The sequence below is a fragment of the Peromyscus maniculatus genome, chromosome 8 (assembly GCF_049852395.1).
Source record: "Peromyscus maniculatus bairdii isolate BWxNUB_F1_BW_parent chromosome 8, HU_Pman_BW_mat_3.1, whole genome shotgun sequence".
NCBI lineage: Eukaryota > Metazoa > Chordata > Mammalia > Rodentia > Cricetidae > Peromyscus > Peromyscus maniculatus.
In genome coordinates, this window is record NC_134859.1 from 105976177 (window position 1) to 105998127 (window position 21951).

Sequence of the window (21951 nt, forward strand, 5' to 3'; positions counted from 1 at the left end):
TTTTTTTAGCAACAATAACCCAAAATATCCTCGTGGAAAAGCACCCTCAGAGACAATCAACAGGGGACAGACTGAATGTGTTGTGATTGCTTTGTATACAGAGTACTGGAAGGCGTCGGAAATACTGAGGCCGAGCCGGGGAGATGGCTCAGTGGGTAAAGGTGCCAATTCTGCCCACTTAAGTTCTGTCCCAGGCCCCAGAGGATGGAAGGAAAGACCAACTCCCAGGAGTTGTCCTCTGACCTCCACATGAACACTTGTGGCAACCACCCTGATATAGATAAAAGTTTCAGTGTTTTGTTGTTGTTGCTGGTGTGTGTGTGTGTGTGTGTGTGTGTGTGTGTGTGTGTGTGTGTTCGTGTGTCCGTGTCCGTGTGTCCGTCCGTGTCCATGTGTGTCCGTGTGTGTGTGTCCATGTGTCCGTGTCCGTGTGTGTGTACATGTGTGTGTACATGTGTGTGTGTGTGTGTATGTCCGTGTCCATGTGTCCATGTCTGTGTCCGTGTGTGTGTGTGTGTGTGTGTGTGTGTGCGCGCGCGCGCGCGCGCGCGCACGTGTGTTTGGCAGAGAAGAGAGCTGGAGAAATGGCTTGGCTGCCAAGAGCACTTGCTGCTCTTACAGAGAACCCGGTTCAGTTCTCCCTCTTTTGGCCTCCTCTGACACCTGTATGCACATGGTACACAGACATACACTCAGACAGACAGACAGAGAGACACACACACACACACACACACACACACACACACACACACGCACATTAAACTTTTTTTTTTTTTTTTTTTTTGGTTTTTTGAGACAGGGTTTCACTGTGTAGTTTTGGTGCCTGTCCTGGAACTCACTCTGTAGACCAGGCTGGCCTCGAACTCACAGAGATCCACCTGCCTCTGCCTCCCGAGTGCTGGGATTAAAGGAGTGTGCCACTGCCACCTGGCCAAACTTTTTTTTTTTTAAAGAGTAAGTATATTAAATGGCTTTACTGTGTTTATATTTTTTGAAAAAAATAGATTGAGACAGATTTCTGTGTTTACTGATACAAGACAATTTCTAAGATGTAGGAAATGGGAGGAAACAAAAACAGAATAGCATGCAGACATTGTCATCAAAACACAAGTAAAATCCAGTCATTCTACGAAGGTTCCTTCTAGGCTCACGATGGGGACACAGCTGGGCATGAGCAGATTTCCTGGTGTGCCCTGCCCTGCGAGTTCCCTAGCAGAGCCTTTCTACATGGTCATGGCTTGAGCTGTGTTCCACAAAAGACATGGTGAAGCTCCACCCCGACTGCCTGCAAACACAACCATATTTGGAAACTACGTCCTTACAGTGCAATCAAGAAGAGGGCGTCAGAGTGGACTCTGGTCCTGTGGTACTGTGTCCTTCTAAGAGGGTGATCTGAACAGAGGCAGCCAAGAGGAGGCATGTGAGGAGGCTGGAGTGACGCCAGCCCCAGATCACCTGAAACAGCTGAAAGGCGGGAAGGATCCTCGCCCAGCGCCTCTGGAGGGAACACAGCCCTGCAGGTCCACGCCTGCCTCCAGAACCTGAAACACATTCCTATTGTAAGCCAGCCAGCGTCGGGCATGCTCCCCATGTGTTGCTGAGGTTTTAAGACTTATCTGGGGGCTGGAAAGATGATGGGTCGCTGGTTAAGAGCACTTGCTGCTCTTCCATCCAGGGGAACCGGGTTCCCCAGCAGCCACATCAGGCTGCTCATAACTGCCTGTAATTCTAATTCCAGGGATTCTGACACAGGCTCCTGCACACACGTGGCACACATAAACCCATGCAGGCATGCACATACACACACGTAAGTGAATAAACAAAAACACGTTTTTAAATGTTTAATTATGTGCATGTGGAGGTATGTGCATGTAAGTATAGATGCCAGTGGAGGCCAAAGGAAGCCAGATGGCTATGTTCACACAAGGGTGACCAACCATTGCCTACTGGGCAGCAGCCCAAGGTGGACTGACAGAGTACTGGGAGAGGGATGACAAGGCCTGAGGAATACATCATAACACCTGTCTCGTGATCAAACGAACAAGCGCTATGCCTGACCCTGTCTGGAGTCCTCCATGCTCCCTGAGGAAGGAAGCAAGTGAACTGAGGCAGAGGCCAGCCTTTGGCCTCCCCCGAGGTGGAATGTGTGGTCAGACTTTTGACTCAGGACTGCAGGCCCCAGAACTTAGGCGGGAGCCATCGTGGCCTGTACTTGCTGGCTCTGGGCTTTGGAGAGCCTGGAGGTGCCGAAGAAGAGGATGCTTATGCATGAAAAGGCTGCACAGGCTCAGACGGGGCATTGTCTTGCTTTGAAAATCCCCAGATTTTGTTTTGCTAAAGCGTGCAGTTTCTTCTGTGTGTGAATGGCACTTAAAACGTGTTTGTAATGGAACTTGACTGTATCCAGCTGTCACCAACTGTTCCTGTGCCACCCAGAAGGCAGCTGGCCACGCGCCACATTGGGGCGTTCACTCCAAAAAGAGGAATTATTGCTCTGGTTCCAGCTTGACTTCACCAAAATGCTTTCAAGTATGAAAAAGACAAAGGGGCGGGGTGGGGCCCTCAGAAGGCACAGGAAAGCCAAATGGGTAAGGAGGCTTCAGAGGCCTGGCTCTGTGTGTGTCGGTGCTGGGGGAGGGGCTGGCTAAGTCATGGTCACGGTCATGCTTCCTCCACACGCCTCTCTAGTTCACCCATTTGTGGGGCGTTTACCCACCACCCCCACAGCTTCCCAGAGTTTTCTTGAGTGCGAGCAGCAGGAAATATTAGATAGAAGGATTTATAGCGGAGAATGTTGCGGAGATAAACAGATAGAAAATAAAGGATAGCCTCGAGAGGGCCTGGAACCTATTCCAACGGGCCCCGACTGTCTCTGGTCCAGGGTTTTTATAGAGACGCCAAGGGGTGGAGCAAAAGACCTCCTCCCCCAGCACAGCCAAGTGCAGGCCATCTCAGACACCTGCACTCAGGCCCATGGTCCTGATCATCCTCTATTCGGACCTGCTGGGTAAAGCCACGAGGAACCCCAGAACGGGCTCCCACACCCATTCAACAAATGTTACCATCAGACAATGACCCTGGTCCCTGACAACGGGACCTATTTAACTATAACAATGTATGAAAGAAATGTCAGAATAGGGGCTGGAGAGATGGCTCAGCAGTTAAGATCACCGGCTGCTTTTCCAGCGGACCCAGATTCAATTCCCAGCACCCACACGGCAGCTCAATCCTGTCTGTAACTCCAGTTCCAGGGGATCCCATACCCTCACAGAGACATACATGCAGGCAAAACACGAAAAAGAAAAAAAAAACATAAATAAATAAATTTTTTAAAAAGTCAGAAAATACGTCAAGGTGTGGGGAAAATACACTTACAGGGGTTGGTTGCTTCTAATATCGCAAGAACAGAAGGATCACAGGCAGGGGGGAGATGGCTCTGAGCTCCATCCCTGGAACCTGCACAGTAGAAGAAAACGGGCCCCCATACACTACCCTCTAACCTTTACTTGTGTACCCTAGCACGTGCCCGCACCCCACAAAATAAATACATATAACTCAAAAATAGAAACCAAATCCTGTAAGGTCTATTTTAAGAATGTCCACTCTGAGCATGGGGTGGGTGATGATGGTTTAGATTTGACGATACAGTCACAAAGGGCTGGAGAGAAGGCTCCGCAGCTAAGAGCACTGGCTGCTCCTGCAGAGGACCTGGGATTAATCCCCAGCACCCACATGGAGGCTCACAACTGCCTGTAACTTCAGTTCCAGGGGATCTGACACCCTCTTCTGGCCTCTGAGTTCCAAGCTAGCCAGGACTACATAGTAAGACCCTGTCTCAAATAAATAAAATTTGTAAGAGTCGCACACATTTCAGAGCAGGTGTTTGTTATGTACCTAGACGCTGTCAGAAGACACCCAAGCACAGTAAGAAGCCGCTCTGTCCCCACAGCCTGGCTGTGCTGCCCACTGACGCTTCTGTTGACAGCGCAGGCCATCCTCCTAAAGGAAGGAGAACAAGCAGATGAGAGCCAGGGTGACAATGACACCGGGGTGGCTCCACCCCTGCGCTTTAGAGGAGCAACACAGAGCTGACATAGTGGCAAGGCTGACTCGTGTAAGACCCTGTTACACCCTGGTCTAGATTCCTGTCCTCCTCCAGATAGCAAGTCATGATCGAAAACCTCGGTCCAGCCGGGCAGTGCTGGCACACACCTTTATTTCCAGCTCGTGGGAGGCAGAAGCAGGCAGAGGATCTGGGTCCGAGGCTAGCCTAGTCAAAGAGTGAGTTCCAAGGCTATATAGCGAAACTCTGTCTCAAGAAAACCAAAAGAAAAAGAAAAAACCTCAGTCCAGCCTGACCTCAACCGTGGCAAAGCTGGATCCAGGCGAAGCAGCTGTCCTTGAGGAAGCCTTGGGCCTAAGCAACAGCCTCCAGTTGGCTAACTGGCAAGGGGCTGGTCCCTGACCTAAGGCACCTGGTAGAGGTGGACCTGAGACAGGCGCTCCAAGCTCACGGGGCTTCAGGGATGTCTTGGCTGAGAGCAAGGGTACATCACCTGACTCTATCCTCTCACGGGAGCGTGTCTGTCCCACCATCCATCCAGTCAGGGTTTCCTGTTTTAGGAGACAGTGAAACTGGAGAACTCGGTGGGAGACCAAGTCCAGGAGAATGACAGCGTCCCAGGCTTAGTCCGGTGGAAGGAGGGCATTTCAAGACAGTAGGCAGTTAGATCGGGTGTTCAGGAGCAGACAGGGGAAGAACTCCAGGCTGAAGTCAGGGGCTGTGGCCAACTACAGGAGTGAGTACAGATCAAAGGGCAGACCACAACATGCCAGCAGGGCGATCCCAGCGGGCCACTTGAGCTGTGTGAATCCATACTTGAGTGTCCACTGGCTCACCCTGCATGGTGCATGAGAGGAACGGGGGAGGGGCGGTGATAGGCGGTCCTCAGAAGCCGGGGGGCAAACGCACATCACACATGGGAGCTGAACGGGGCCACGGATGGAGCAGAGAGAGAGCAAGAGGCTGAAGCATAGTAGAGGAAAGCATAACATCGCAAGACAGAGGCTTCCGAGCACAGTGGAGAGGGAGACACAGGCGGCAGCAAGGTCCACCCCCGGAAGGGAAAACCAAGTGGGAGCCCAGGCCACCCCAGAGAGGCACCTCTTCCTGTGGCTGCAGGCCACAGAGGCTAGAGGACAATGGTGTCCATAGCTTATTTCAGGCATGCAATGGTTAATATTGCCAGCTTGACAGGATCTAAAATCACCTAGGAGGCACATCTCTGGGCAGGCCAGTGATGAAACTTCTAGACTGGGTTTACTAAAGTGGGAAGATACACTCTAACTGGGGGTGGCTGAGGACAGACTGCATAAAAGGCAGGCAGTTAGGCAGCAGCATTCATCTCTGCTTCCTGAGAGCGGATACAATGTAACAGCTGTCTCCCGCTCCCTCCGCCATGACTCTCCCATCAGGAAGGACTAGAGGCTCAAACCGAGCCAGAGCAAACCCTTTCTTAAACTGCTTTCGCCGGTGCTGGCCGAAGAAAAGTAAGGAACACTACACGTGTGGGTCTCTGCACTTAGCTCGGGGCTGGGAGCCTTCTTGGCCTCCCACAGGCCATCTTCCCGTGTCCTCTGTACTCCACCCCTTTCCAGGTGCAGAAGCTGTCAGCTCAGGTGTCGAAGAGGCCAGTCAGACCAGGCTGGCCAGTACCGCCTGCCTGGGTCACGTTTGTCACTGCCTGGAGTTAGTTGTGTCAGGAGCCCAGGCTGACCTATCAACACCCTCACTGCCCTCCTCCAGGCACTTCCTCCACACCTTCCTCCAGCCGTGGGGTCCTTTGTCCCCATAGTTCCTACATTGGAACTGTCAGCTCTGCCTGTGGGATGCTCCTGCTGCCAGCAAGTCATCCGCTTGGCTTCACACTCATACCAGAGCCAGCTAGGGGTTGGGGAAGTGGCACTAAGAGGGTGATCTTAGCACCCCGTCACCACTGTACCCAGAACAGTCACTGCGCCCTCCTCAGGTTTGTGGCCAGCAGTGGCCTCACCTCACCTGCATGCTTGCTTTTCTGTCCCCATCTTGACATGCCTGGATAAACATCTGAGAACACTGAGCCAAACTCCCTGTGTCTGCTAGATTGGAAGCTTCCAGAAGTCCCTAAAGGAGGAGGCATAGAGGTGCCAAGTCGACACGGAACTGCTGAGTGGCACTTGGAGCAAAATCCACTAAACTGGAAGCTGCTTCTGCCCCAGCAACTGTCCAGACCTGAAGGGTGGCTCTTCTAATTGGAACCCTCCTGCACACAGGCACCCTCAGAGGGACCTATCTGATCCCAACTTTTAGGACAGGTGCTCTGCTGAGAAAAACCAGAGGCTGGGATAGACATGGAGAACCCAGCAATTTCCATACACACCTAATGAAGTCCTCTGTCAATGGAAGGAACCCCTCGTCCACACAAAACACAAGTGTCTTCTCACCATGCCTCCAACCTGCAGCTGGGAAGCTGCTGGAACATGGTGCCACCACGAGGCCAGAAGGGACTATGGTATTGCACAACACTATCCTTGGAACATAAAAGCCACTGTACAGCACTGACTCAAAATGGGGTCAGTTGACAGCTGACAGCCCTGCTGAAGGATGGGCTGAGGAGCCTCACTCATCTCCATCATTTCCCCCGACTCTTCCCAGACAATCGTCCATCCGTCTGTCCGTTTGCCGTAACTTACATGAACCCGTGGTCTCAGAACTTGCTGGGGTACATACACTGAGGAGGGTTGGCAGAGGGTGGGAAGTCACTGTCCACGCCTGTGGTGTGGCTGCCTTGCAGTCACAAATGCTCGGGACTTTTCTACCGTTTGACACTGGTGCCCTATGAGGTGGTGGACATTTGTTTATGTCTCCCCAGAAAGTGTTCCCCACAACAGATGGCGACAACATTCTCCACCTGTATGTAGGTCAAACTCAGATCCAAATCCTCATCCTGCCCTCTTCTCGCCATCTGTGAGGCAACCTCACTTCCTCTGAGCTAAACAAAGCAGCACATCTCTGAAACAATGCTGCCTGAGCTTCCTTTCTACGGTGTTCATTTAAAGTCACCCCAACATTTACAGAACCAGAAGCTGCCGTTGTCCTCCTCCTCCTTACAGGGTTTTTCTGTGTAACAGCCCTGGCTGTCCTGGAACTCACTCTGTAGACCAGGCTGGCCTCAAACTTACAGAGATCCACCTGCCTCTGCCTCCCGAGTGCTGGGATTAAAGGTGTGTACCACCACTGCCTGTCCGTCTTCATTCTTAAATTTAAACAAATACAATTATGGGATAAATTTACATGTATTTCTTTAAATCTTTTATTAAAAAAAAAAAAAAAAAAAAAAAAAAACTTTTCCCCCCTGAGAAGGGGATTCCAGTACATTGCTCAAGATGGCCAACACTCCTAGGCTCTCTGATCCCAGCTGTGGATGGCCACCGAGAGTGCAGCATGGAAGTACATCCACCTGACCAGGAGAGGCAGCCTGGCCATTGCTGGGATGTGCTTTTTTAAAAAAAAAAAAAGGAAAGGAAAAGGCAGACACAGAAGGAACTCACAAAAATGCATTACTTTATTGCACCAAGATCTTGGCAATATCTGGGGGCTCCTGAAGAGGGAATGAAGAGTTTGGGGATCCCTGTACACATACAGATGCAGCCACATAAGGATGTAGGATGAGAAGAGCCCCTAACAACAGGCAGGTGAGGGAGAACAGAAACACCGGGAGGGGGCCCTCTGCACACGGGCCCAAACCATAGCTACGGCCAAGCACGCAGTTCAAATGATGTGACTTGATCCAACAAAATGGCTGCTTTTAGAAAAGCTTCAGTTATTTAGGACAGTACACGTCACCTAGAACTTTAATGATTTTTCCAGGCCCGTTCTGTCCCTAGCCTGTTTCTAATGGCTTCTGAGGAAGGAGAGGACTTACCTTCACTGACAGCAACACATGCTGCCAGAAGTCAGGATGTCAGTTGGGGGACCATGACTACCCAAGAGGCAGTGGATTACACTCCCCTGGAAGAGATTTTGCAACAGATAATCTATTGGACAAAGGAAGGAACCCATCTAGAGGAAACATGGGAGACAGATCAATTCTGTGCTGGCAGCTCCTACAACTTTCAACCAGAGAATGTCATAGGAAAAAACAAATGTGGCCAGGAAGCAACTGATAAAGGAACAAATGACAATACCTCAAAGGAAATGATAATCCCTGCCCATGAAGGTGCCTGCCTCCCTTCAAGACAACACATGAAGGCCACACCACTCCTGGACATGATATCCAGAACTCAGCCCACACAAGACTCATCACAGTTGGCTGGGAGACTCAGCCAGCAGACCCACCACAAACTGCTGCTCAGAAACGCCCACATGGAAACAGGACCTCACCTCCCCACACGGAAAACACAATTCTTTTTCCACATTTGCAGCAAGTGAGGCCCTGATCAGGCAGCTGGATAAAATGCTGCTCGTGGAATTGATAAGACAGCTCCTGCCCCTCCCAAGAAGCCCAGACTGAGGAGGCCAGCCCAGAGCAGCCTAGGACTCTGGGAAAGAAGAGGTGTGCCCCATGGGGAGGAACCTTCTGGCACTTTCCCTCTCCTGGGTGCTGTCTTCCCCTCACCAAGGAGTCTTGTTTGTTAAACCCTGAGTCCACAGGGGCAGCTGGAACAGGGCAGGAAAGGACTCTTCTTGAGTTGTACAATCAGCTCACTTGCAAAGCACTCACAAAACTGAGCAAATGAAGCCAGTATTTGCATATTAGAGGAACAAATTGCTACTGGAAGCCACAGGCCTGGTCAAAAATAAATGTTTTATCGTAAGTAGTAAAATAACGGAGAATTCACCTCTAAAGACCACCACCTTGACAGAGACCCGCAGGCTACTGCAGATGCAGGAGAAGCTCATCAAAGTCACCTCGGAGGGGTCAGAAGCTTTAGAAGCAGAGGCGCTGGCACGTATTTCAAGGCTCTCTGATCCCTAGCAGCTGCTGATTTCTAGAAGGTGTGGAGTCCTTTTGAGGAGATGCACTTGGGGGTGGGGGGCAGTGCAGTCACCAGGGGGTCCTCCTTCCTGCAGCTGACAGTCAGTCACACAGGGGCCCCTCTGAGGAGAGGGCCACGAGACAGCTCCAGTTCAGGAAAGCAAAGGAGGGCTCACCACAAGAGGCACTAACATGCCGCCATCCTGAGTGAAGGACATGCTGGGAGGTGCTGGCTCCAGTCCTTGTCTCTGACAGTCCCAGACCAGGAACAGAGGGGTTTTCCTACCTAGACCCCAGGGTCTATGAGGATGCTCAGCCTTTCCAGATGTCTCCTAGGTTACTGTCAGCATGACATCACAGGCCAGGCTTTCTCTTGTGAGGTTCATTATGAATGCCACCAGAGGCCCTGAGCTGAAGCCCCAGGGCTCCTACACTGGATCATCTATGAACTGTGGCACCAGGAGCCTCTGCCATGACAGGCTCACAGTGCAGTTGAGGCTGCAAGGCCGCTCCTCAGATCCACGTGGACAGTCCCCAGGGTATGATGTGACAGCTCTGGGATGCAGTGACACAGGCATCCTGGTCTTCCTGGTGAGAAGAGAAACCATGACAATCAATCCTATGACTTCCCTGGGTCCTTCAAAAGACATTGTCAGTCACACCTACAAACAGACACAAGACACACACATCATTAACTTATGCACCACACACGTAATACATTTACCAAACAAACTCACCACAAACACACACCAGACAGAACACATATACCAAATGGCCACAGACACCATACATACCACAGGCCACATGTGCCACATATATACGACACACATACCAAAGACAGATACATACCATACTCACACCAGACACATAAGACAAACACCACAGATAAACACATACACCACAGACCATACACCAGAGACTACACATGCTACACAAACACCAGATACACACACATCAGCCACCAGAGACAGACAGACACAGACCACAGAGCACACACACTGCAGACAGACACACATCCAAGCTGACCTCTAACAAGTGCAGCAAGCTCAGCGGCGATAGCCGAGGCTGGCCACCTTAGCAGGGTGAGTCACAGACCAAAAGTTCCGTTTACTCTGAAGCTTCTGGAAAGCGTTGAAGTTTCTCTTCTTTTCTCTCTTGAACTTTTTAATTTTCTTTTCCTACATTAAGAATCACAGTGTCAGTTCCCAGAAAGGCTCCCCCAAGCCTCGGAGGGTTCTGGCTACATACATGGCATATGCCTCCTAGACATAGGTGCCGTTCCCGCCCATGGACAGTGCCCTCTGAGGGAGGCTCCTGCCGCCCCCACCTTCCTGAGGAAGAGAGAGGTGAAGAGACCCACACCTGCCCAGGACACTGGATGCACAGGAGAAACATCCCAGCGGGAGGGGAGCCAGGAGGCTGACTCCAACCTGGCCTGACCGCTCTGTGCACACCTGCACCACAGACTGCTCTCAGCACTCAAGCTGCCCCGAGCCTGTGGTCACCGCCGCACGCCATACCTTCCCTCGATCAAACTCTTCATCCCAGTCGTCAAGGATGGTCTGGGTCCGGGCCAGTCTGCTGTCTTTGATAGCATCCTGACTGACCGCTGAAGGCTCACCATCCCAGGTCAAAACTGCACAAGACAGGGTCCAAGGTCAGTGCCCATGGCTCCCAGTCACCCTGCAGACTCTCGTCAGGACTCATTTACCACCAAGGCCCGTCTACGCTCACCACTCCAGGTTCTACTGCCTTTTAACAGAAGGCACCTGACAGGGGAGGGGAGTGTGATCAGTGTGAGCTCCAGCTCCAACTGTGAATGTCTTCTCTGTAACCTGTGCTCTCACTTCAGAAAGAGTCTCTTGTTTATGCTCGCCAAAGTCAGGACTGCCAACACCAGAACTGGAGGGTTCCATCCCCTTGGCCTTCTGAACTGGGGATCGGGATATTCTGGGCCCAGGGTTTATGCTTCCCATTTTGTCTCCTGCTCTTGGGCCTCAGATCTTTGGGATCCATGAACAGAATCTGCCTTTGTGCCCCAGCAGGGGTCAGGTTAAACATAGTCAATAACTGTTTAAGTTCTATAAATCTGAGCAGCATGTCTACCACATATCAGTACACCAGAACCCCCCCCCACCCCCCCCAAATGAATCAGTCCCTAGGAAGCGAAGCCCTGCCTCAGAGCCGTACCTTTTTTCCCATAAGCCTTATCAGATGAGTCCTGGAGCAACTCTTGGACCACATCAGGTTCTCGATCTCTGTTCCAGGTCATAAGAGGCGCTTGTCCCAGCCCTGTAATCAGAAGACACACTGAAACCGAGTCACTGAAGAGACGACCACACGTTTGTAACGGCACCACAGGACGAGCTGCCAAACTGCTCCCTTCCCAGTGACGACCCTACCCCATGTCCAAAACAACAAAAGCCAGCAGCACGAGACCCCATCCTCTGTCTGACAGAAGAAGGGGACTAGCTCTAAGGGAAGCCTCCTAGCCAGCCACAAAGGGCCTGCTGCCGTGGAGACCTTCAAGTCCCCCACAGGCCCATGCCCTAGAGGCCTGGACCCGAGAAGGCGGCTGCTCCAGGTGTTCAGGTCACTGGCTTGCCCTCCCTGGGAAGAGTAGGACCACAGCCACCCTTTCCCTCTCTCTCTGGCTTCCTGACCACAGTGGCAGTTTTGCTCTGCCATGTGTCACTGTGACAAGCTGTACCAGAGGCCCAGAACTGCATGGGGCACGGAGCCGAGACTAGAGCTCTGCCTGCCTCCCTCTCAAGCTCTTGGGTTATACACTCAGGCACTATGCCCAGCCACGCTTTTTCTCTAAGACGACCATCTCAGGTATTAGCTAGTGACAGAAAGCTGACATCGGTTAGTGCTCCCAGGAGCCTGCAATGAGGAACAGTAAGTTGCCACCTCGGTGGCTATCAGCAGGAGTCCTCACCTAGGCGGTCACTAGAAAGATGGCCGTTCACACTCAGCTCAGGGACTGGGGTGATGCTGGGCCTCGGGCTCCTCTGGCCTTCTGGGTGCTTGCTTTCCTCCTCCTCCTGCTGTGACTCACGCTTCCTTTTTCGCCTTTTCTTCTTCCTCTGCAACTCTGTCCTGGCCTCAGGCTCACAGTGGTCTGCAGGGGAGCAGCTGTGGGAGCTAGAGGAGCAGCCAGTCAGCCCCCCTCCAGGTACACCTGCAGGCAGAGCGCACTCGCCCCTGCAAGGCACCACAGCTCCACCCGAACTCTGCAGAAAGTTCCACCCTGAGCCTGGGAGACAGCTCAGCTATGAATGGCACTTGGCACCAAGCCTACTAACCTGGATTGGATCCCTATTCCCTCAAGTCGCCCACTACACATGTGTCATGGTGTGCAAACATGCTCACATGCACACAGGTAAACAAATAAATATAATGTTTTAAAAAAGTTGTTGAGATGGCTCAGTGGGTAAATATGCTTGCCATCAAAGCTGACAACTTGAGTTTGATCCCCAGAACCTACATGGTGGAAGGAGAGAATGAACACCTGCAAGTTGTCCTCTGACCTCCACATGCATGCATGTACACACCCACACACACACACACAAATTAAGGGCGGGGGAAGAACTTGGAAAGAAACCAAAGCAGGGCTAGAGAGATAGTTCAAGAGCATTGGCCGCTTTTCCAGAGGACTCGGGTTCAATTCCCAGCATCCACATGGCAGCTCATAACCACCTGTAACTCCAGTTGTAGGGGACCTGATACTCCCACATCAACACACATCAAACAAACAAATAAAAAACGAAGCTCCCCCACGACACTCCTAAGACTGCTGGCAGTGCTGTGTGAATGGTGGCGGTTCACTCCAGAGCTGAGGAGTGTGTGGGAGGCTTGCTGTCCACAGCCACAGTCAGCATGATGCTAGAGAGAACACACGGTCCCTCTGGCTCTATCGGGCACATACACTGCATCCACAGGATGTTGCTGCAACCTTCTAAAGACAGTGCCTGGCCTGGGGCCACCTGACCCTGTGTTCTTGGCTGTTCTTATGCACAGTGATAGCCATGGCCTAGATGTCCTCTTCTACCCTAAGGGAACTGGCACAAACGGACACAGGGCACATTCCACCCCATGTCAAGGCCAGCACTATACTGTTAGCCCACAGCACCTGGGAGGCTATGGGTACATCCCAGCCATGCTCTTACCCATGCTGTAGTAGGTTCTGGGACAGGGTGGCTTCCTGGCTAAGTCCCTCTGATCTCTTCCTCTTCCTCCTTTTCTTGCTTCTCACATGGTGACTGTCCAGGACGTGATTCACTTGATGGCCATTTACCTGGGGATGTGTACCCTCTTCCTTCCGGCCCCTGGGACTCCAAGGCTGGTCCTGAGACTGGCCTTCCTGCTGGGGAGCTGTGGCAGCCTCTTCCTCTAGGCACTTCTTCTTCTTCTTCCTCTTCCTGCGTGCTGCTGCAGGTGCACCCCCAAGGCACTGTGGGAGGTGTGTATCTATGCCCAGTCTCTGGGGATCTCCATTAGGGGTCTTTTTCCTTTTTCTGGAGGGGCTGTGCGGGGCCTCGCTGGCCTCTGGCAGCTGGTGTAAGTGGGACATGAAGTGCCCATTGACCTGAGGCGGGGGCATCCAGGCAGAGGCGCGGCAGCTCTGTGGCTCTGATGTCCCTAAGGGCTTGGCGCTACTACTGGACAGTGATGCAGAGTGGGGGTGGATGGAATGCTTCAGGAGGGTAGATGGTTGGGGAGCAGGTGCAACAGCCCTGTAGACAGCGAGTACAGGGAAAGTCACTGTAGAAGATCTGCACAAGTCATTCTTCCACCAACCCCCACTCCACCCGCCTTTACACCGTAAGAATTTGGGGGGAGCCAGGCGGCGGAGGCGCACGCCTTTAGTCCCAGCACTTGGGAGGCAGAGCCAGGTGGATCTCTGTGAGTTCGAGGCCAGCCTGGTCTATAGAGCGAGATCCAGGACAGGCTCCAAAACTACACGGAGAAATCCTGTCTCGAAAAACAAAACAAAAAAGAGTTTGGGGAGATGAGGTCTCCCTATGAAACTTGGGCTGGCCTTGAACTCACAGAGATACATTTGTCTCTGACTCCTAAGTGCCTGGGTGAGTGCCACCATGCCCAACTCACCCTAGAATTTTAAAAGGTTATTTTGCTCTGTAATTCTTAGATACACAAATCCCATGGTTTTTGAAGACAGGCTAACAAAATTCAGTTTACCTAAAATCAGAGTTAATAAAAGCAATACATGTCTCAGTTTTTTGTTACAAAGCATTTTTTTTTTTTAATAGTGCTGAAAGTTGAACCAAGAATCTTGGGCATGCCAAGCAAGCACTGTACCACTGGGCTACACACCCAGCACAGATCTGAGTATTATAAATTCTATTTTTTTTTAATTTAGGCATGGTGGTACACACCTGCAATCACAGCACTTAGGAGGTGGATTAGGAGGTAGAGGCAAGAAGATCAGGCATTCAAGGCCAGCATTTACTAAGTGAGTTGAAGACCAGCCTGTACCACTTGACAGCCTATCCTTAAACAGACAAACAATAAAAAGTGTTAACACTTGCTTGTGAACCCAGAACTTAGGACATAGAGGCTGGAGGATCAGAAGTTCAAGGTCATCCTCCAGCACATAGCCAAGGGCTACAACAAAACAAACAAACCACTGGGCATCCCACCAGAGGCCTCAGACAGCACCTGGGAGGCAGAAACGGGTGAGTTCCTGGCCAGCCAGGACTATAAAAGTAAAACCCTGTCTCAAAACCAAACCCCAAAACCCTCCCTTCAAACAACAAAAACTAAAAGCAAAAGAAACCAAATCCCAATGTTTCACATTTTCAACTGGAATGTGATAGGAGGTGAAATGAACAAGACGTCCTGTCCAGATTTATCTTCCAGAGGCCATCATGGTTCCCCTTGGGGACTGAGCATTCCAAGAACAGCCCAACAAGCCATGCACCATCCATGGTTACGTTCCTCTGAATTCGGGGTGGAGTCTGGGAACCCACTTTCACAGAGGCGACCATTCTAAGAGAAGGCAGGGCTGAGCAGGCGAGGCATGCCTGTGGGACCCACAAAGGTTTAGTGGATTCACAGAGACTGTACTTGCCATCATCCAAACTAGAACAGACTGGCAGTGCTGCCCGGACTAATGTGACTCTAAGTGTCTGCCAGAGCTTTAAGACACACCTACACGGGGCTGGGAGGTGGCCCAGCAGTGAGGAGCACTTGCTGCTCTGGTGGGTCATTTCCAGCACCCACATTGCTCACGTTCCCCTGTAACGCCTGGTCCCCTCTCCTGACCTGTAGGCACCAGGCACACACATGGTGCACAGATACACACGCAGGCAAGACACTCACACATAAACCTAAAGTAATTAAGACAAAAGCGTCTATGCCAAGTGTGGTGGTGCACAGCTTTAGCTCCAGCACTCGGGAGCAGATGGAGGAGGATCTGAGTCTGAGGCCAGCCTGGTCTATAAAGTAAGAGCCTGTCTCCAACAAAAACATGAACAATTCCCGCAGTGTCTCAACATTTAAGAACACACCAACAATGTTATGCTGGAGACAGGACGTATGCACGTTCATGTTTGGGGTGGAGGCAGCAACAGCGACGTCACCCTCACAGCATCCGGGACTGGAGGAGCCCAGCAGTGCCACAGGACCTCACCCTTGCCCTCTCTCCATCCTTGTCTCCCAGCTGCCGAGGCATCTGGTCCCTGTGAACCCAGACAACCGTGGATCTTCCTATCCTGCACTCAGCACCCTAAGGGACACAAGCACCGTGTATTCCAGCACCCCTCTGGATCGGGAAGGTCATCCACAGATGAGATTAAAGGGCCCTGAAGAATGCTACAGCACTTGAGAACCCAGTCTCGCCCCTGCAGGCCTGGCATGCGGCCGGCAGCCCGGAGACTCAGGATGCCTTACAGGGAGGGCTAAGGCAATGGAGGCACTGTTGGAGACGAAGTCATGAGCCTGTAGGAAAGCTGTCCCCGCGGGGTTCCCGTGCCTCTGGACTCACATGGGGTCTGACTCTCTAGAGGGCACAAGTCAGGACAGTGCACAGCACTTCAGGTTGCAACATGCTGTGGCAGGCAGCTGAAAACTCAAGACTTGGGACCCCAAAGACTAAACCAACTCTGACCAACTGAGGTTCCTTTACCAGACAGGGGTGGACAAGAGGGGCCTCTGTCCTGATGGCCCATGGGCTCTTCACCAGCCAAGTACACGAAACCACAGGAGGGAAGGAGTCGCACCCAGGGGCCTCTGCCCAAGCTCACCTGGCTTTACTGACAGGCCGAGTGGAGGCAACGACGGGGTGGGTGGCTTTCATGGGGTAGGTGAGGTCGGAGAATGCTGAGGGGGGAGGTGAACGGATGTCATTGCCGGTCGCCCTCCGCAGGGTGCTGGCCTGCAGTTATTGACATAAATAAAAACTTGGTGGTCTAAAAAAGGTTTCCGTGAGTGAAGAGGGAAAACAAAATTAAAAATAAATAAAAATAAAATAAAAGAGCCCAGAACGATGAATAAAGGGACAGAAGAAAAAAACAGGGAGGGGGAGGGGGAGAGAGGGGATGGCAGAAGAAGAACCAGAGAGTGTTGTTGGTTAGAAATAAAAAGGAAAAAGGAAGGACATTTAAACAAGTATCCCAGCACAGTCCCCACATACCACTCTCTGCCCCCACAGCTGAGTGGGAAACTCCTCCTGCCCACTGTGCCCCTCTCCGTGCCCCCCCCCCCCCCCCCCCCCCGCCAGCTGTCCTTCCCCTGAGCAGCCTGCTGGCCCACAGGTCTTCCTCTGCGGCTCAACTAGCAGACCCATTTGTAGAAAGCTGGTTAGTACTCTCAGCCTACACTCCACTAGTAGCCTGAGGTGCTGACCTACCACCTCCACCCAAACATCCCTTCCACCTGTCACACTGCCGGGAATACCCATCGGCAGGCACTCGGGTCCTCTGGACTACAGGAGTGAGGGAGGCCACACTCCTCCGTAATTTCTCCTCTCCCTATCCTCACATCGAGTCCCAAGGCAGAGAGGAGACGCCCCCAGACCCACCTTCTTGGCAGACAGGGCCAGTTTTTTGGCTGGTGGAGGAGACATGAGGCTCGTGGGCTCGGTGGCGGTGCCGCTCAGGGCAGGGGACTTCTGCTTCACTATCTTGGAGTCTACTCCGTTCAGCAGGGCTTTGGAATGGCCAGCAGTGGGAGAGTCTGTTTCCTGAGAATCACAGAAATGTGCAGCTCTGCTCTCTGGGGTCTGTGGGGCCTTGACAGGGTCACTGCTGGCAGAGTGCTCAGGGCTCGAGCCGCTCGAAGCCCCCTTCTCCAGGTCCACACCATTGCCTTCCCCCTTCAGCCTGTGCCCATTAGCAAAGGCTTTGGCCAGGAGCTTTGGTGAGGTAGAGAAGATGGTGTCCCTGCTTGACCAGGAGCCAGGCCGCTGGCTCCTGGATTCACTGGTCCCCGGAGAGCCCTGAGAAGTGGTAGGGGATGCGGTGAGGGACTGCGGGGGAGCTGATTTCTTCGCCTTCTTTCCAGGCTCATCTAGAATGGTGGGCATGTTTGTGGGTGTTGGGGTGAGTCTTGAAGGGGACCCGGCAGGTGCCTTTGCCGGAACACATCCATTCTGTAACTTCAGGCCTGGCACAGAGCCATTCCTGGACACAGGCACACCAATCTCCTCAGGGGTCTGCAGCTTTCTCATCGGCACAGAGTCTTGTCGCTAAGGAAGAGCAAGAAAGAAAGTCATCAGAGCCCCCACGGAGCACTGAGCAGGGATTACGGTCAAGCCAAAGCATGCATCCCAATCAGGGCAGCTTCTGGGAGCAAGCTGGGCTCTGGGTAATGGGAGAGACTTTCAGTGCTTCAGGACTTGTATACAAAACAGGCCGCGCTCTGTGACTATCCTCACTGTAACAGCAACGGGGCTTCACCAAGATCTGGGAGAGCACACGGGGAGAGAACGGTACAAAGCCCACCGTGTGAACACCGTTCCCTGGGTCTCCTCTGCACCCGTGTCATCACTGTGCACAAGCTAACCCGTCCGTCCTCACAGGGTCCGCCCTCACAGGGTCCGCCCTCACAGGGTCCGCCCTCACAGGGTCCGCCCTCACAGGGTCCGCCCTCACAGGGTACGCCCTCACAGGGTACGCCCTCACAGGGTACGCCCTCACAGGCCTCAGAGTCTCCCTGCAGCTCTGCACCTCTTGAGGGCTTACATACGCTTGTCTTACTCCCTACGCCATGACTAAAACATACAAACAAATGAACAAAACATTTGATAGTTTAGAAGCCATCTTAAAAAGTCCACGAGGTCAATCTAAAATTCCTGGAAGTCAATGGGAGCAATTTTGAGGGGCTGGAGAGATGGCTCAGTGGTTAAGAGCACTGGTGCTCTTTTAGACCTTGGTTCAATTCCCAGCATACACCAGTTCTAAGGAATGCAACACATTCTTCTGGCCTCTGTGGGTACTGCATGTACATGATGTACAGATATACATGCAGGCAAAACACTCATACACAGAAATAAAAACAAATCTTTAAAAAAGGGAGCCATTTTCTTCTGGTACCTCTTAGTCTGCCCACTGCAAAGAACTAAGGCCCACAATGTACCACAGCATGCTTCCAAAAGGGGTTTCTTTCACTACCCTTAGTTGAAGATTTAAAAAAGGTCAAAACCTGCTTTTTGATATGCATTTACTATGAAATAAAAAAAAATCCTAAGACCAAGATTATATGAGAGCAATCCACTGTTTGTAAATCTTTCATGGTGGCCACCTCCTGCTTGAGCACACACCTCCCTGCATCTCTTTCCTCAGTCACCAAAGTCCTTGCAGCTAATGCAAGGCCTCACACCCAGTACATTAAAAAACAACAACAACAACAAAAAAAAAAAAACAGATGGAAGCCTGTTCTGTACTCCACAGCCATGCTAGTAATACAGAAATGGGATTCCTGGGCCATGGATTACCTCGTGACCATCAACACACGGGGTCAACCTGAGTTTCCTCTTCACTGGCCATGTATGCGTGTCTCCACACACTGACAAGGCACCCTGGCTCTCACCACTCCACCATCCCTACCTCCACAGCAATCGCTGCAAACACGAGCTTCCTGTACCTGCTACAGTTCTATGTGTGTGTGTGGGGGGGGGGGAGGGGGGGCGCAGTACTGGTGCTGGAGCCTGGGGCCTCACACCAGCCAAGTACACAATGCTCACTGAGTGACACCTTCCCAGCCCTGCTTTGCAAACATTTTTAAAATTTTACTGTTTTTGTTTTTTGTTTCAATTTTTTGAGAGAGGGTTTCTCTGTGCAACCGTTTCTCTGTATAACTGCCCTGGTTGTCCCAGATCTCTATCTGTAGACCAGACTGGCCTCAGACTCAGAGATCCGCCTGCCTCTGCCTCCTAGCGCTGGGATTAAAGGTGTAAGCCACCACCTAGTAATTTTTATTTTATTTTATTTTACCTAAAAAAGTTTACATTTTACTTTAGCCAATTGCTACGTTTCCTACCAATTCAAAAGTTAAAAAGCCTTCTTTCTTTCAGAAGTTTAATTAGTTCAACTTTCTTCTGAGTTTTTGGCTTACATTTTATAATAATTTTTATAATACTTTTGCAACCTGTTTCCTGACAAGAACACATCTCTTTCTCTCTCTGCAAAACCTTGTCATCTGTTGAACATTACACCTGCCTGGACTCACGGAAAGTGAAATGATGCTGGGTGTGACAGCTCACGTCTATAATCCCCATATTCCCAGCACCCAGAAGGCAGAGGCAGAAGGATCACTTTAAATCCAAGGCCAGCCTGGGCTCCAGAGTAAGACCTGGTCTCTTCCCTGCTCTTCCCTGAAAGGTAGCTTTACCAATGTGCAGTATAGGAAGGTGTGTGCTGACCTGGATCATGCAAGCAAAGCAGCCTTGCCCGCATAGCTGCACTGCCATTGCCTCTGCATGCCCAGGTTTGCCTCCTTCAACCGGGGGCACCTCTGCAAGTGAGGCCTCCCCACGACTCAGTGACTTCCAACTCTGTAGTCAAATGTGGGTTAAAATCCAGAAGTCCAAGATGACTACGTTTCATTGCTGTGTATGTATGTGGGTATATGTCTGTGTGTATGGAAACATATCTGTTTCTACTCTGAACCATTTGAAGAAACTGCAGACACTACATCCTTTTACACACAGGTATGTCTGTATCTAGCACCAAAGAAACACAAGGTCATGACTAAACTCAGGACACCGGCATGAACAGAAAACACAGTGGTTTCCCTGGCACTCCTGGGCAGCAGCTGAGCCCTACGTTCCCATTTTCCCCTTCCCAAGGCAGCTGGTAACCAACTTATGGAATAATACGATTGGTACAGCGCCACAGCCTGCAGGTTCCTCCCACCATGGCAAGGTCCCCAGAGGAGACCCCTGGTCCTCTGAAACGTTCAAAGCAGCAGTGAGCAGGGCCGCCAGGCCAGCTCTTCCACTTACACAGTACCTTTGCCATCAGCGGGGAGGAGACGACCCCATTGCCAGGGCTCTTCTTGGGGTGATCTGGAATGACACTGGGACGACTGGGAAGAGTGGAAGCCACCCTGGAGACAGGGCCCTCAGGACTTTTCTTAGAGCCTGGAATTCTGCATAAGAAAGAAAGGGATGGGGATTTTCCCACCTGTGCCAAGAATGTACAAGAAGAGCACCAGAGGCCCGGGCCCCAACAGGCTTCCAGGAACCCGCCTTGCTCTCTACATCCTAAAGGCTGTACAGAAGCCTTGGACATCCACATGTGAGTGCACAGAGCCCTTCTAGAGCAGATCCTCAAGGAGCCAAAACCAAAGAGCCCCAAATCTGCCACCCAGACTCGGCAGGGTGGCACCAAGTGACATGAATACCCCAGGGACAGTCAGCCTCCTGGTGGCTTCCTAAGATCTGCTGCATGCCCATCCCCAATGTGAAATGGGTCACGTCACCAGAGGAAGTTGTCCAGGCTGTTGCCACACTACGGCAAAGGCCTCATTAAGGCCTCCCCGACCCAATGCTGTGGGCTGTCAGAGCCCTCCCTCACTGCCATCCCTCTTCCCCACCTCCCAGGAGGTTCGGCTGGAAGGTCCTTCCCAGGACACAAGCTCCTTACACGTGCCTGGGGTGGTCTGCCCACTATCTCCCCTCCAGCAGATTCCCAGGAGCGTATAGACAGGAAAGGGCTGTGGAGAAACCCTGGCTCAAGCAGAACATGCTCTGGGGCACGGACAACTCTGGGGGGGTGGAGGTTCCTCACCGCAGGTAGAAGAGCACATAGGCCTGCTGGTTCAGAACCACCTTGACGTTGCTGGAATGGACCAACGAGTCATTCATCTGGTACCACTGTCCGTTGCTAGCCTGAGCAGCAAGGGGAGGGGATGGTTACAGGAAACAGCAATCAACAGAGGGGCCACAGCCACACTTCTCTTCGATTCTGAGACAGAGGCGCACTATGTGTTTTCAGCTGAGCTTAAAGTCTCAACCTTCCAGAATACTGGAATTACAAAGGCATGGTTTACCATACCCACTAGTGGGTCTTAAAAAACTCCTAAAATTTACATTTATTTACTTATTTTCTGGGGGGACGGCAAGTGCACGTGCCACAATTCAAGTGTGGAGGTCAGAGGACAACTTAATGGAGTTAGAGCTGCTCTCCCACTTTGTGGGTCCCTGGGAAGAACTCGGGTGGTGAGGCTTGTGGTGAGCATTTTTACCTGCTGAGCCATTTTGCTGGCCCCAGGACCATGGTACAAAACACATCTTTTCTATACATTCATGGAAAGGAGGAACAAAACACAAACGCAAAGCACTGCTGTTTACCAAAAAAACATAAAACAAAAAGCGCAGTGGCCTCATTTGGATTTTTGGTCACTGGCCACTTGCCCCAAAGGCAGCGCAAGCTCACCTGCCAGCACAGACGAGCGCAGCAGCCAG

At 51.8% G+C, this 21951-nt stretch overlaps 1 protein-coding gene across 14 annotated transcripts in view; it reads right to left on the bottom strand.

Annotated features, from left to right (window-relative positions):
* Positions 1 to 7586: 7586 nt before the first annotated feature.
* Positions 7587 to 21951, bottom strand: part of Usp36 (ubiquitin specific peptidase 36) — a 30683-nt gene continuing 16318 nt past the window's right edge. For all 14 annotated transcript variants that reach the window (XM_042283196.2, XM_076543843.1, XM_076543839.1 and 11 more), the window contains 10 exons: positions 21275 to 21375; positions 20495 to 20633; positions 17065 to 17730; positions 16289 to 16419; positions 13190 to 13756; positions 11959 to 12164; positions 11208 to 11309; positions 10538 to 10653; positions 10044 to 10195; positions 7587 to 9605 (listed from right to left, as the gene is read on the bottom strand). In XM_042283196.2, coding sequence (XP_042139130.1) covers positions 10064 to 10195; positions 10538 to 10653; positions 11208 to 11309; positions 11959 to 12164; positions 13190 to 13756; positions 16289 to 16419; positions 17065 to 17730; positions 20495 to 20633; positions 21275 to 21375 — 2160 coding nt within the window. In that variant the 3' untranslated portion in view covers positions 7587 to 9605; positions 10044 to 10063. The remainder of the gene's footprint in view (positions 9606 to 10043; positions 10196 to 10537; positions 10654 to 11207; positions 11310 to 11958; positions 12165 to 13189; positions 13757 to 16288; positions 16420 to 17064; positions 17731 to 20494; positions 20634 to 21274; positions 21376 to 21951) is intronic.